Source organism: Humulus lupulus, chromosome 8 (assembly GCF_963169125.1).
Source record: "Humulus lupulus chromosome 8, drHumLupu1.1, whole genome shotgun sequence".
Classification (NCBI taxonomy): domain Eukaryota; kingdom Viridiplantae; phylum Streptophyta; class Magnoliopsida; order Rosales; family Cannabaceae; genus Humulus; species Humulus lupulus.
Genome location: NC_084800.1, coordinates 59,856,107 through 59,870,218, shown reverse-complemented (window position 1 = coordinate 59,870,218; position 14,112 = coordinate 59,856,107). Strand labels below are relative to the sequence as shown.

At 32.5% G+C, this 14,112-nt stretch overlaps 2 protein-coding genes across 2 annotated transcripts; one reads left to right on the top strand and one right to left on the bottom strand.

Annotated features, from left to right (window-relative positions):
* Nucleotides 1-6,037: 6,037 nt before the first annotated feature.
* On the bottom strand, nt 6,038-11,370 carry LOC133797427 (L-gulonolactone oxidase 2-like). Its single transcript, XM_062235321.1, has 4 exons — nt 10,593-11,370; nt 7,473-7,731; nt 7,269-7,370; nt 6,038-7,138 (listed from the first exon to the last, which is right to left on the bottom strand). The coding sequence occupies exons 1-4, from the start codon at nt 11,283-11,285 to the stop codon at nt 6,339-6,341; spliced, it is 1,854 nt and encodes a 617-aa protein (XP_062091305.1). The 5' UTR covers nt 11,286-11,370; the 3' UTR covers nt 6,038-6,338.
* A 1,374-nt stretch (nt 11,371-12,744) lies between these two features.
* LOC133795473 (uncharacterized) lies at nt 12,745-13,863 on the top strand. The gene is made up of 2 exons (XM_062232924.1): nt 12,745-13,290; nt 13,420-13,863. Exons 1-2 carry the CDS (start codon nt 12,745-12,747, stop codon nt 13,861-13,863), a joined length of 990 nt encoding a protein of 329 aa, XP_062088908.1.
* Nucleotides 13,864-14,112: the final 249 nt, after the last annotated feature.

Sequence of the window (14,112 nt, the reverse complement as noted above, 5' to 3'; positions counted from 1 at the left end):
CCCAAATGTTAGAGAACATATAATTTAAAAGAACATAATTTTGATAATATTTTAACTTTCACATACTTTTTCGTAACGGATGGCTGCCATTGATTTTGTATCATGCGTTGTAGAATACTTCTATTTCTTTCGATTTTGCCCTATTCTTTACGGAGCGCGCAATAAATTTCGAACTTGTAAATAACTAACAAACTATCCATGCGGTCACATAGCGTCCTGGATAATTCGGAGAAGCATATTTAAGAGTTCTTACTGACTCAGCCTCTCCGAACAGGTCTAAGGCTATTCGTGATTAAAAATAATTAAGAAAACATTATCACTAGGTGATAATATATAAAATTTCTATCCTATCTTTGGTGATAAAATTTGATCACCAAAGAAAAGCAACAAAAAATGAAATATTTTTTAACACTAGTTGTTTTATGATGTCTTATAAAATCTTATGATACCATAAAAAAATTAATTGATTAGTTTTTTTTTAATTATCAAACTTATTTTTTCATCTCAATTAATTAATGATTTATTTTTAAATTATTCCTCTAATTTTTTAATTTGCGTATAAATTATTAAATTTGTTTATTTATTATTTAATTATTTATTATTCCCTTACCCTATCCCGACGTAGAGGATCCCTCGGAGATAGTAAGCAGACATCTACTACTCCTCATTTTTTCAAAATGTTTGAAGAAACATTTTGAAAAAATGAGAATATTAGATGAATACATTGATTCGGATTACTATCCCCAAGGCATCCACTAGATGCATGTCTATGACTTTTTGTTATTAGAAATAATAACAATTATCAATATGTGATAATAACTATCATATCATATATATGATGTTTTACAAGGTCTTATTTTATTATTAATTTCTATTTTAATTCAATATAATTAAAATTAATTATAGGTAATTATTTCATAATTAGTTATTTTTTTAACTATCAAATTTATTTTAAAATTATTTATCTAGAAATTTAATTTATTTTTAAATAATTAAATTTGTTAATATTATTTATATAAATTTTTGTTTTATTTTTAAATTATTTATCTAAATTTTAATTTATTTTTAAATTAATAAATTTGTTAATATTAAATGAAATTATAATTTTTTTAATTTCTTAAAATTATTTATTAAAAGACATAATTTATTTTGTAATTATTAAATTTGTTAATATTCAATTAAATTATTTATCTAATTTTTAAAATTATTAAATTTTTTAATACTAAATTACATTACTTATAAAAAAAATTTAATTTATTTTAAAAATATTAAACATGGTAATATTAAATTAAATTATATTTTTTTGTTAATTCAAATTATTCAAAGTTTTTTGTATTATTTAATTCCCGTAACTCTACCAAAATTTCAGCAGCATAACAACTATATTTTAAGCTATCCCAAAAATTTAAAAGCCTGCAATTGACATTCAGAAAATTCTCAGAACATTGACAATATATTATACATTTTTCTACACATATTCACAATGTATTTTTCTACAAATATATTAAAAACAGTAAACACATATTATTTTCTACACACATTCACAATACATTTTTCTAAACACATATTAATAAACATTCACAATTTATTTTTTTCTAAATAAATATTAATAACACTAATATTACTTAAACCTAAACACATATTAACATTAATAATTCTAATATTTCAAACATTTCAAATATAAATATATTTTTAATCAACTTAATTAAACTAATTAAAATAACATAATCAAATAAAAAACATACCTTGATGCAATTTTCCTATTCTCCTTCAATGTTCTATTTTTCTCCTTCAATTTCTACACACCAACACAAATATATATATATATATAATAGTTATTAAAAATATACAAATAAGAAAAAAACTAATATATATCTAATCATATTGTATTATACATATATATAAATAATAAAAACTATATATAAACTAAAATATATATGTATATATAAACTAAATATATACGTATATATATACTTACCTCTGATCGGTGTCACGTGGTGGTGGTGGTGGCCCTAGATCGGCGGCGGCGTGGTGGACGCGTGGTGGCGTGGTGGTGGAGGCGCAGGGTCGTCGCGGCGGCGGGTGGCGTGGTCGTCGGTGGAGGAGAAGAAGAAATGGTGAGGGAGATGAAGAAGAAGAAATGGTGAGGGAGATGGAGAAGAAGAGTGAAATGGGGATAGAGAGAGAGGGAGAGAAAAAAAAAAGATTTGAGAGAGAGGATGAGAGGGAGAAGAAAGGGAGGGAAATGGGAGAGAGAGGGAGAAGAAAGAGAGTGAAATGGGAGAAGAGAGGGGACTGAGAGGGAGAAGAGAGAGTTTTAGTATATAAAAGTATTAGGGGCGACGGGCCCCAATATTAGGGGCGACACGTCGCTCCTAATAATTTTTAATTATTTCACATGCCGCCAAAATTTCCCCCCAATATCTGATTATCAGGGGCGACATGTCACCCCTGGTATTAGGGTCAGTCGCCCCTAGTACCCAATATTAGGGGCGACATGTCGCCCCTAATAGTTTGTAATTATTTTCACATACCGTCGAAATTTTCCCAAATATGTAATTATCAGGGGCGACATGTCGCCCCTGATATTGGCGCATGTCGCCCCTAATACCCAATATCAGGGGAGACATGTTCAATATTAGAGGCGACGTGTCGCCCCTAATAGTTTTCACTTATTTTCGCATACCACCCAAAATTCCCAAAAAATCTGATTATCAGGGGCGACATGTTGCCCCTGATATTGGGGCCTATCGCCCCTAATACTTTTTCAAAATATTAGGGGCGACTCACAATTTGTCGCCCCTAATAATGTCGTCTCTAAAACTGATTTTTCTTGTAGTGAATATGATCACATGCGACCTCGGTAGTCCCCGATTTTTAACATACGGAGAGAGTCTCAGGAGTAATGACTTGGCCTGCGTCAACTAGCTGAGAAGGACTGTTCATAGATTCAAAACCACCCCTGAAACCATCCTCCAAAAGACGGTTCTTACGGGAGGAAGAAGAAGGGCGTCTCCCCTCTGACCTTGCCTGTGACCAACATCAGAGCCCCCAACCAAGGCAGAGGCAGAGGGTATTGCCTCTAATGATCTTGCACAAGCGCTAGGGGATCTCGCCTCAACTGGCAAATCGCCTTGCACACTAGTTACAGTCGCCGCCTCTGACGGTTTGGCCGATGTAGGAGACAGTGCCGCAACATGCGCAACGCCTTGTGAACCTGCCTCCAAGGAGGATCTAAGTGCAGGTGAAGAAGAGGATGATGTAGGTAAAGAGCCAACGGGGGCAGACCCCCGAGGCTTCTTGCACAACGACAGAGCTTGCCCAGTTGGTAACTTCCCTGGAGTAAGCCTAGGGATTGTTAGAGGAGAGCCTCTAGCGGCAGAAGCAGACCCCCTCGGGATCTGAAGCTTGGACGAAATGCATTTCCCATCGTCCGAGTCTTCATCAGAAGACTCCTCTCGTGACTTTCTCTTCCCCAGGGCATCCTTTGGCAGAGGCACCTGTTGGAGAGGTTGGTTCTGCAGAGCGTCAGAAGGCATAGAGGATCGTTCGTGTATATGAGAAGACCTGCATGCCAAAGCAGATTTATCAGGAGACGATTCTGCAGCAGGGGTTAAACCAGAGCCATCTCTCTTCTAATTTTCAGGGATCCCTTGGCGCTTGGCACACGCAACAAAGGTCTCAGAGCACGCCCTTTCGTACTCAGTCTTCAACAGAGTTGAAGAAGCAGGGGGAGATTTCTTCAAAAATACTCCCAACTGCCTCGCACATGTAGCCGTGATTTTTCCTAAGGACATGTCGCCCTTTTGTGACCTGACTCGCATGGCGCCAAGATCGGTTTGGTCCATGAAGCAGAGCCGGTCATGATTTGTATGCAGTAGGGGTTCATCACACCTCTGATGCTAATAGCGTTTTCCTTGGACTCGTGAAGGAGCCCCTTCTCTACCAGCAGGCTCTGTCGCTCGGGACTCATACTGATCTAAGGCCATGCGAAATCTGGTACATAAAATAAAACAATGACGCATAGGGTTAGATTGGCGGACAATCATCCAGACATAGTATACTCCCACGAAAGGCAAGAAAGAACAAAATAAAGACATGACTCACCTTTTATGAACACCCTGGCCAAGGGAAAATTTTCCTAAGGCAGAAATTCAAGATACCACGCTCCTCCAATTGTGAAGAAGTATTTATCCCAATTTCTGTGGGAGCTGTCAAAATCAGTGAAGATTGTTCGGTCCTTTTTGGGGGAAAGATAGAAAGTCTTCCAGGGTTTACCTTCTATTGATTTGTTAGTCGACTTAGTAAAGCATGCGTAGATATCGTCCGATTGAATGTCGACATTCCTAAGAGTTCCTATCATCTGAGCACCAACTATGGATTGGATAGCGTTCGGAAGAAATTGAGAAATGTGAGCTCTGGAGTTTGAAATTATTTGCACCAATAAAGCAGGGAGAGGGAAACGAAGCCACTCAATGTGTCTTAGGTTCATAACAATATCGTTGGGCTTGACCACATCCTTGAATTGCCATTCCCATAGTTCAGCATCCGAGAGCATCCGAACCGTGACATTATCTGGAATGTCAAACAACTTGCATATGCGTTCGTACGCAGCTTTGTATCTTTCACAATCCATAGGTTCGGGAGATGAACGTGAAGACATGATTAGAAGAATTGGGAGGTTTGCTGTGTGAATAGAATGATGATCAATCTTAGGGTTTCTTCTCTCCGAGTTCTTCTCTGAAAGGCTAGAATAAAGCTTGGGAAGTTTGAAATAAAGATTATTTGAACTGAACCAATAAAATGGGAAATGAAATGCCTTAATCGAGTGCTTCACTCGGTAATCGTGCTTGCATTGAATTCTAAGTGGGAAGTGTCAAGGGTTTATGTGATCGTGTACCTGCGGACCGCCTCGATTTACGAGGAATGACGACTTTAGGTGAAATCCTTGGCATTGAAGAGTCGGCCCAAGGTTCGAGTGAATAAGCGTGCCTCATCCGTTTGAAGCTTGGGCCGGGGGACATCTGTTGGGCCCAAGATATTCGGTCCAAAGACATTTCCTCATTTTTAGTATGATCAAAACGGATCGTTTTTATCTACAGAGGCTCCGAAGACATAAGCTACGGGTCAGAGGCGGTCTGCGCCTCTGACCTCTGCGTATTTGATTGAAACCATCTCATCTTGGGGGGAAATATAATTTCCCCCACCAATCAGGGGTTCAGTTTAACCAACTAACCACCTTACCATTTATGTTCTATAAATAATGGATTCTTATTCAAATAAAGGGATAAAAAAAAATATAACTTAGGCATTATAATGTCTTTCTTGCAGGAACCCCCAACGAAGCTACAATTGTCAAAACGACCACCACCATCAAAGAAGGACTGGAAGATTAACATTCGTTGATAGGAACCTCCAGATATAGAAGGATATAGCATTCGTTGGCACGAACCAATTAATTATTTAATCAACAAAATATTATTGTTCGGTGACTAATTAATTTTAGTCATTGAAGTTGATGGTTTTTAGTGGTTGAAAAAAGAAAAACTGTTTGCTCGTTTACCAATTTATTGGCCCTTCAAATTAATTATATTGACTAAATTTTAATCATAGAAAATAATATTAATTTGTGACTAAATATAATTTTGGTTCCCAAAATTTTTCTATGACCAGTTTTCAATATATAACTAGAAGGCGACTATGACTCGCAAAATATCATGTGTGACTAATTAATGAGTTTTAATAATTATTTTTTATTTTACATATGCATTGGGGATTGAACCCCCTTCCGACACACTCACATTTTTATCCAATACATACTCAAAAGTCAAAACTACTTGCATATTTTGTGTTTAGAGGAGGTTACATTAATTAGCATACTCATCATATTTATTAAATTTAAATAAATAAAATTTAATATTAAATTACACAAATATATTACTTTTTTGTGGTGCTGGATACTAATAATAACCCTTAGCCAGTTTTTTTTTCCTTGTGAGAAATAACAGAAAACAAGAGAAGAAAATGAATATAAAAATCACTTAAATCACTGTGAAAGTTTCAAATTTATAAGTAACCCACAATTAAATTACATTTACAATGACAGAAACAAAAAAATAAAACTTAATAGAATTATTTGGTGGGAGATCCCAGACCATAAAAACAATAACAATAAAAAATCACGAAAGAGATAATTAATAAATACAGAAAAGTAACGGGCAATATAATGAAAATCATTTCAGATGCATGTAGAAATGATTGTTTTCTGTTTTTAACGATAATTTTGGTTTACTTAATGAATGGAACTCTAAAGCAGATGAAGAGAGCTCCAAACAAGATCAAAGCTCATCATGAATTTCTTCAGTAAGCTCATCATGAATTTTGTCAGTGACTGCGTCTACGATCTTTTTCAATAAATTATCATCCTTGGATTTCAAACGAGTGCAAACCCTTGCATCGCTATAAACTTTTCCTGGTCGACAATAATAATCTTCGCTAGGGGCACAATGAGCATCCTCTGTACACGTACACAACCCTTCCAATGCACAACCCTCCTTCACTATACTTATCCCATCCTTAAGTCCCAAAACTTGGTCAGTCCACTCACTCGAGAATAACCCTAAAGGGTCATAAGCATTTTTAACCTTCAAAAACTTTTGACCATTCTTATACTTGTTTAAAACTCCTTCAAAAGCCACGTTCCTATTCTTCCCCCAATGGGGCAAGGCTCCATACTTAAACATAGCCAATTGCTCAATCTCTTCCAATATGTCTTCGTAAAGTCTGGGAGTCATTGGATCTTTACTTCGGTAGTAAGTGATATCAAAGTCTATCGCATCCCCTTCCTTACCCAAATAAGCACTCGAGGCAGTGACATAACGCATGAGAATTCCATTGTAGCGTTCTACGCCACACAAGGCCTTCGGTTTTAACTTGACAAGGCTTTGAACATCTTTAATGAAGCTGTTGGCCGAGGACAAGGCTACACTAAATGTGGTTTGGTGGAAGAACTCACCCTTAATGTTGGGGTCCCATGCACAGGCTGTGATACTTGCATCTTGAGGACTATCTAAACATGATCCTGATGATTGGACTTTATGTTGAGATCCAATCACTGGGTATCCAGTAAAGAGAATACCTATATATTTTTGAATAATTATTAATTAATCACAAAAAAATTGTTACCACTAATAATTTCATTGAGATCATATATATATATATATATTCTCAAACATTACAATTAAGTAATAATATCACTTCCCACTCACCATTGTTTGTTAAACCATAAGCAGTTGAGGTAAGAAATGCAGTGACAAGCTTCGCACTAATGCATTTCCCATCAGCATCATGTAATGATTCTTGATTCTCCTCTGTTACATAATGCATATGATCGATCAATTAATTAATAAATGAAAAACGACATGCGTTTGTTTTAATCGTATGATCACTAACTATTCATTATTAATAATTACCTGTGACTCGGTCAAGTGCAAGAACTACAGATGGGGAAGAACGGAATGGAATGAAATCGTATAAACCTTTGGCAGAAATACTGTTGTTAGAAACTCGGTTATCGAGCCTGTAAACTGCTTTTTCCTGACTCGGATACCATGTTATATCCGCAAACTCGTGCTTCCTACCAAAACTTATCACTTCATCTCCCAAATTGGAGTCGTCCTTGGTCACGTAAGTAATGGATCTTTTGAACAGAGGCTCTAGTTTAAACGTCACCTATAACAAAATATAATCAGTTTATAATTGGATAAAATTGTTAACAATTGTTTTATCATACGTACGGTCAAAGTAGAATGAGGTTTTCTTTTCCCACTTATTTTTTTTTTATGGATTTAGTATTTTCTTATTATTCTTTTTTTTATCTAGAAGTACAAAAATAAGGATAACACTTTTACACAGTAATAGTGATGTTACAATTTTCTATTTATTTATGATGTAAATATTGTTTACAAAATTGTAACATATAATTACAAACTTATAAACTTTAGTTATATAGTTACAAATTTGTAAACTTTGTTGACAAAAAAAAAAGCTCTGTGCGTATTTATGATTATGTCCCTCCGTATTTTTATAATTTTTTTTTAAATTTTGTATTTTTAGCATTTTTTTTAATCTAATATAAAGTTAAACTATTTGATAAAGTTTCATTAAATAACATTTTAAGATCACTTATTATATTGAACTGTTGTTCAAGCAAATAATAACAATAAAAAAAGGTCACTTAATATATATGTGTATATCTTGTTTTTAAGGTTTTATATAGTTAATTGCACCCCTCATTAATTTAACGAAAGATTTCAAACAACATTATGATAAATTTTAATAATTTTAGAACCATTTTGGTTGAGTTTATTTGAAGAGTACGTGAAAATTTTCTTTAAAAATTTTAGTTAAACTAACTTATTAAATATTCCTAATTAATTATGTATCTACATAGTATTATTAACTATTCGGATGAGACTTGAGAGATATTAATGGTAAGATGTTAATGTAATATTTATTCTTTTCTTTTATATCTTGTATATATGTTTCCCCTTTAATTTTTCTACAAAGGTCTAAAAAGTCTGCTTGGACAAAAAAAAAAAATTTCAGAGTTCATTTTTCTTCTTTTTGGACTTTTTGTACTGATCTTAACAAATAATTCTAATTGTCTTCATTTAAAAAAAAAAAAAAAAAAGGATTACTCACACGCATCTTATTGTTTTGTCACAATTGTTTTTTTTTTCCACCGAATCGGTTGAATAATTTACCCAATCCTATAAACAAAAACATATGAACAAGAAAACGGTTTTGAAAATTTTGTCAATTATTTGAAATTTCTTTATTTATTTAAAAAGAAAAATGTTTCAATCATCATTATGTCACTTTGTATATATATTTTTTTGTTTCATCTTGCATTTGGTTGGATCCAAGTCTGCAATTTGTCGTACTTTGAGATAATTTAATTAACTTGAAATGCAAGTTTCGATAATTTGTAATATTCCTTAATTCCCACCTAAAATCTATCAATTACATTTGTAAATTATTATTCAAATGATCAATAGTTTCTCGTATAAGCTTTTATCTTATTAGTTGAACGAATTCCAAATTGATATAAAAACAATTAAAAAAAAACAAACAAAAAAACAAAATAGAGGAAAACTGTCAAATAACTAAGCACCAAACTTAAGTTCTGGCGCATATGCTAAAATATAATTAATCTTAATAAATCAAAGTTATATATTTTAATACTATAAAATATATAAGAAGTACAAAGTGTGAATATGGGAGAGATTGTTATTGTACTAATAATTTTGATTCCACTAATGTAAGATTTAATTATTTTTAAATCATGTTTTTTAGGAAATAAAATGAATTATAAATATATAAAGGTGGGAATAATTTTGTAAAATTTGTTTACTAATGAAATTTTATACCGAGAAATAGATAATATTAGAAAATAGAATATAAAATAGCAACCACCTATATTTAAGAAATCGTTCAAAAAGCGAAGTTTTAAGAATCTTTTGATTGTTTTAATGTTAAATATAATATTAATTATATAACAGTGGAATAGGCTGAAATAAATATTCAATATACACAAATTTAGAATTAAAAAAGAAGTTTGGAATAGATTAAAGAAAGCAAATATACAATAAGAATCATGGTAAAATAGTAAAACAATTTCTAAAACCATTTGTCGACAGTTCCGTATTTTTAATTTATTAGACAATTAAGTAATCCCTATATTGATTGTATAAAAGTCATTCGGTTTATATACAACTATATACATGTATGCTCGTTTATTTATGAAATTTATTAATTATTTTTATTAAATTTATATTAATATCATATAAAATTCAAATAAGTATTTTGTGTTAATAATTTTTTTTCGAATTTATGTTTGTTCTAATTTTTTAATTTGAGAGTGACAACAAGAGATTATATATTATAGTTTAATGTAATATTAAATATGATACGTAGATTTTAAATTTAAGTTTCTTGCTATTTTTTTTTAAAAAATAATTTGTTGCTAATTGACATAAGATTATATTATATGTTTAATATAATATTATTCTAATAAGCGAGTTTAAGTTTAATTAAATTTTATTTAAGTTATAAAACGTATGATTTTATTATTTTTAAATAATTATCATTGTAAAATATCTAAAAAAATATCATATTTTAATTTGTATAATTATTTATTATTTTTAAATAATTATCATTCTAAAATATCTCGAAAATATCATATTTTAATTTGTTTAATTATTTATTATTTTTAAATAATTATCATTGTAAAATATCTAACAAATATCCTATTTTAATTTTAAATTTTTTTAATTTTATTTAAATTTAAGTGATATTTACAAACTATTGTTAAATATAAGAATATTCTGTTAAATATAGGAATATTTTGTTAAATTTAACATTAAAAAATAAAAAAAAACAGCTAAAACCAAGAATTTTTCTAAAACTTATTATATTTATGTTTATTAAACACAACGATATAAAACATATCCAGAAATTAGCTTTTGTTTTATAGACTTAAATATATTCTCGTTATTATTTGGTTAAAAAAATAATAGAAAGCAAATTACCTGTGAGATAACCCCAAGAACTCCAAGTGAGACCTTGGCTGCGTTGAGTTCTTCATCACCTTCCTTGAGCCTCCGGACTTTGACAAATCCATCAACGTCCGTGCCGGGACTGACGATTGTAAGCCCAATAACATAGTCATGAACCGAGCTTCCCTTGCCCCACAGTGTGCTGCCATGTGCGCCGGTGCCCAACATGCCTCCAACGGTCAAACCCCACCAGTAGGGCGTGTAAGGCAAGGCCAGTTTGGCCTCTGCAGCCTCACTAATGAGATCCCTAAGCGTCACTCCACTTTGAACCGTCATCGTCATCGTTGCAGCGTCGATTTTCAGCACCTTGTTCAGGCGCTCGGTGCTTATGAGAAGCCCATCTTCTCCGCCGGGACAAACCAACTTGGGAATGCTGTGAGAGAACTGGGTGGTCGCCTTCATTTTCAATCCTTTTCTGGTTGCGTCAGCAACGGCTGCAATGAGCTCTGCCTCCGTCGCAGGGTAGGCGGCGCCGCCTGCTCGGCAGATACTGCGGTCAGGAAAGATTCCATAGGAGTTGGTGATGGTGCAGTTTGAGTTGCCTTTGGTACACGTAATGGGTTCTTCTGGAGGGGTGCAGTAAGCTACCGTGAGCACTAAGAATAGACAGTTTAATCTAAGTATTTGTTTCCCTAACGAAGACATTGTAGAGCTGAATAAAGACATGGTTTTGCAATGGCTTGTTTGATTGGTGTAGATATCGATTGGTACCTATATTACTTATTTATACTAATAGTTGGAGCTGTGCTTATATGACCTGGTCTTTGAAATAAATAAAATAGTACAAATATGTTTCACTATGTGCATGTACGTAATCGACAGACTAAGTCGTCCTCGGTTATTACAAAATTCTTTCTAACTATTTGAAAAGTTGATTAATTATAATGATTGTTTGCTTCATTTATGAAAAATTAATGTCATTGGGAATAAAAAAAACACGCGCACAGTGGCTCTGACACTATCAAAGCAACACTTGTTTTTTAAAAATAACACTTACATTTTTTTTTTACAAACAACAATTTCATACATAAAAGTATTGTTACATTGATCTCATCAAATATAATTTCTTCTAATTAAAGTAAGCTCATTATCTAAAGACAGATAAAAATTAAAAGATAATACTAAGAAAATAGAGTCTTAGTATCTCTAACTAGTTAATCAACAACTTCTTGTTATTTATTGGGAGGGTGTCAAAATATAATATTTAGGTCTAAGGGTTATAAATATATATTTTTACATTAAAACGTGAATGCCATTAATTTTTCCTCTTTATTTATTTTCGTAAGAGCATCTCCATGTGACAATGCTATATTTTAATATAGTAGGAAAAAAATATTCTATTACAATGCTATAAGTTATGTTAATTAAATTTAGTATATGCTCAAAATTGTACTAAATTTTACACAAAATATAGTATAATAAAAATGTGTCAAATTTGACACAAACAATTTTCACCTTTAATAAAGAATAATGCTCATCAAATTTGGCCAATCAAATTCATTTTAGTTTTTTTTAGTTAATTGTAATAATATTTATTGAATAGAATTTACTTTTATAATTTTAATTCCAAATAATATTAATATAATATTTATGCATTAAAACATATGTAAAATATTATACCAAATATAATATTGAATCACTTTTCATTTTAAATTTGGACTGATGACATCAACATTTATATTGGAGATCAGGCAAGGTTAAAAATACGGCCGACGAAATATATTCGACAATTGACACTTCTATAAATATATACCCTAATTTGTGCCTCAAAATGATACATATATGATTTTATATATACTTACATAGTTTAACCAAAAAAAAAAATAATTGACAACAAAACCTCATTATCTTAACATTTTTTATAGTTAGCCTCTATTTTTTTTCACCGGCGAAACCTCCAGCAGTCTACTGTTCGGTCTCCGTTTATTTTTTCCGTTATCTACTATTGTGAACACATGTGGTGATCTCTTATTCGTCTACATCATACTTTATTAAAAAATTTAAACTAAAAACTAAAAAAGTCAACATCATACTTTATTAATTATTTTTAATTAAAAAAATAACTAAAAACTTAAAAAATTAAAAAAGAAAAGTCAAATTTCACTGTTCTGCTCGAGCCACTCACATGACAGGAAGTTTTTTCATTACCTTTGTATATGGATTTAATGATGTAAAATTGAGGGAGCAATTGTGGTTGGATATTCAGGCATTAGCTATGAAGATAAATGAGGCTTGGATTATCTTGGGGGACTATCAGAATGAGAGAACTGGAAAGAAGACTACTCTAAAACCTTCATTGAGCCTCAGAGATTGCATGATTCACTGTCAAATGGAAGATTTGAAGTTTTCTGGGTGTTTTTATACATGGACAAACAAACAAAGGCCTGAGGATCGTGTATACTCTAAAATTGATAGGGCTATGGTTAACATCAAATGGACTGATCAATACACAAATTTTGAAGATGTTTTTCTCCCTGAAGGTATCTTTGATCATAGTCCCATTCTTATTTCATTCTATCTGGATGTGGAAATTGGGAAACAACCATTCAGGTATTTTAGAATGTGGAAGGAGGCTCCTTCATATGCAATTAAGCTGTGCAACCTCTGGAAACAACCAGTTTCGGGTACTGAAATGTATAAAGTTGTCCTGAAGTTAAAAAGACTTAAACAGGTATTCAAAGATATAAATAGAGAAGGTTACCATGATATTCACAAGGCTGAAGTACATGCTAAGCTCCACATGCTAGAAATACAACAAAGCCTGCATCAAGATCCTCTCAATGAGTCTTTAATTCAATAGGAGACATTGGCTAGGGAAGAGTATACTCGGTTAAACATAGCATATATGCTATTCTTAGCACAGAAAGCCAAAGCTACTTGGGTGATGAATGGGGATGAAAACACTGCTATTTTCCATGCTTCGTTGAAAGTTAGAAGGCTTCAAAATCGCATCTACTCTATACAATCTGAGCAAGGCAACTGGGTGGATACAGCAGATGGGGTACAGAGAGCTTTTCTAGATTATTATAAGAATTTATTGGGAACTAAAATGCCAAGTAGAAGGAAGGTTTCACAGGCCATTGTTGATTTAGGTCCTGGAATTTCTGAGGAACACTCTAGGTTGCTGTCTATTCCGTTTACTGCACAGGAAGTTAAAGAGGCATTATTCTCCATTTCAGGTCTAAAGGCTCCTGGTCCTGATGGATATTGTAGTTTTTTTTTTATCAAGATAACTGGGAATTAGTAGGTCCAGAGGTGTGTGCAGTTGTTCTAGATTTCCTAACCACAGGGAAATTACTTAAAGAAATTAATGCTACAACCATTACCCTCATTCCAAAAACCAAATGCCCTGCCAAAGTGAGTGATTTCAGACCAATTTCCTGTTGTAATGTGCTGTATAAAATTTCCTCGAAAATGATATGTGTAAGGTTGAGAAGGGTATTACCAGATTTGATTGCAGAAAACCAAGGAGGATTTGTTCATGGGAGGTACA

Bases quoted from the DNA above. Each gene is read 5' to 3' on its own strand.
- LOC133797427 (XM_062235321.1), bottom strand. From the start codon at position 11,285: ATGTCTTTATTCAGCTCTACAATGTCTTCGTTAGGGAAACAAATACTT. The intron at 7,371-7,472 runs GTAATTATTAAT...ATTATGTAACAG, and splicing joins TGCACTTGACCGAGTCACAG to AGGAGAATCAAGAATCATTA. The intron at 7,139-7,268 runs GTGAGTGGGAAG...AAAAATATATAG, and splicing joins TTATGGTTTAACAAACAATG to GTATTCTCTTTACTGGATAC.
- LOC133795473 (XM_062232924.1), top strand. From the start codon at position 12,745: ATGACAGGAAGTTTTTTCATTACCTTTGTATATGGATTTAATGATGTA. The intron at 13,291-13,419 runs GTATTCAAAGAT...TTAATTCAATAG, and splicing joins AGTTAAAAAGACTTAAACAG to GAGACATTGGCTAGGGAAGA.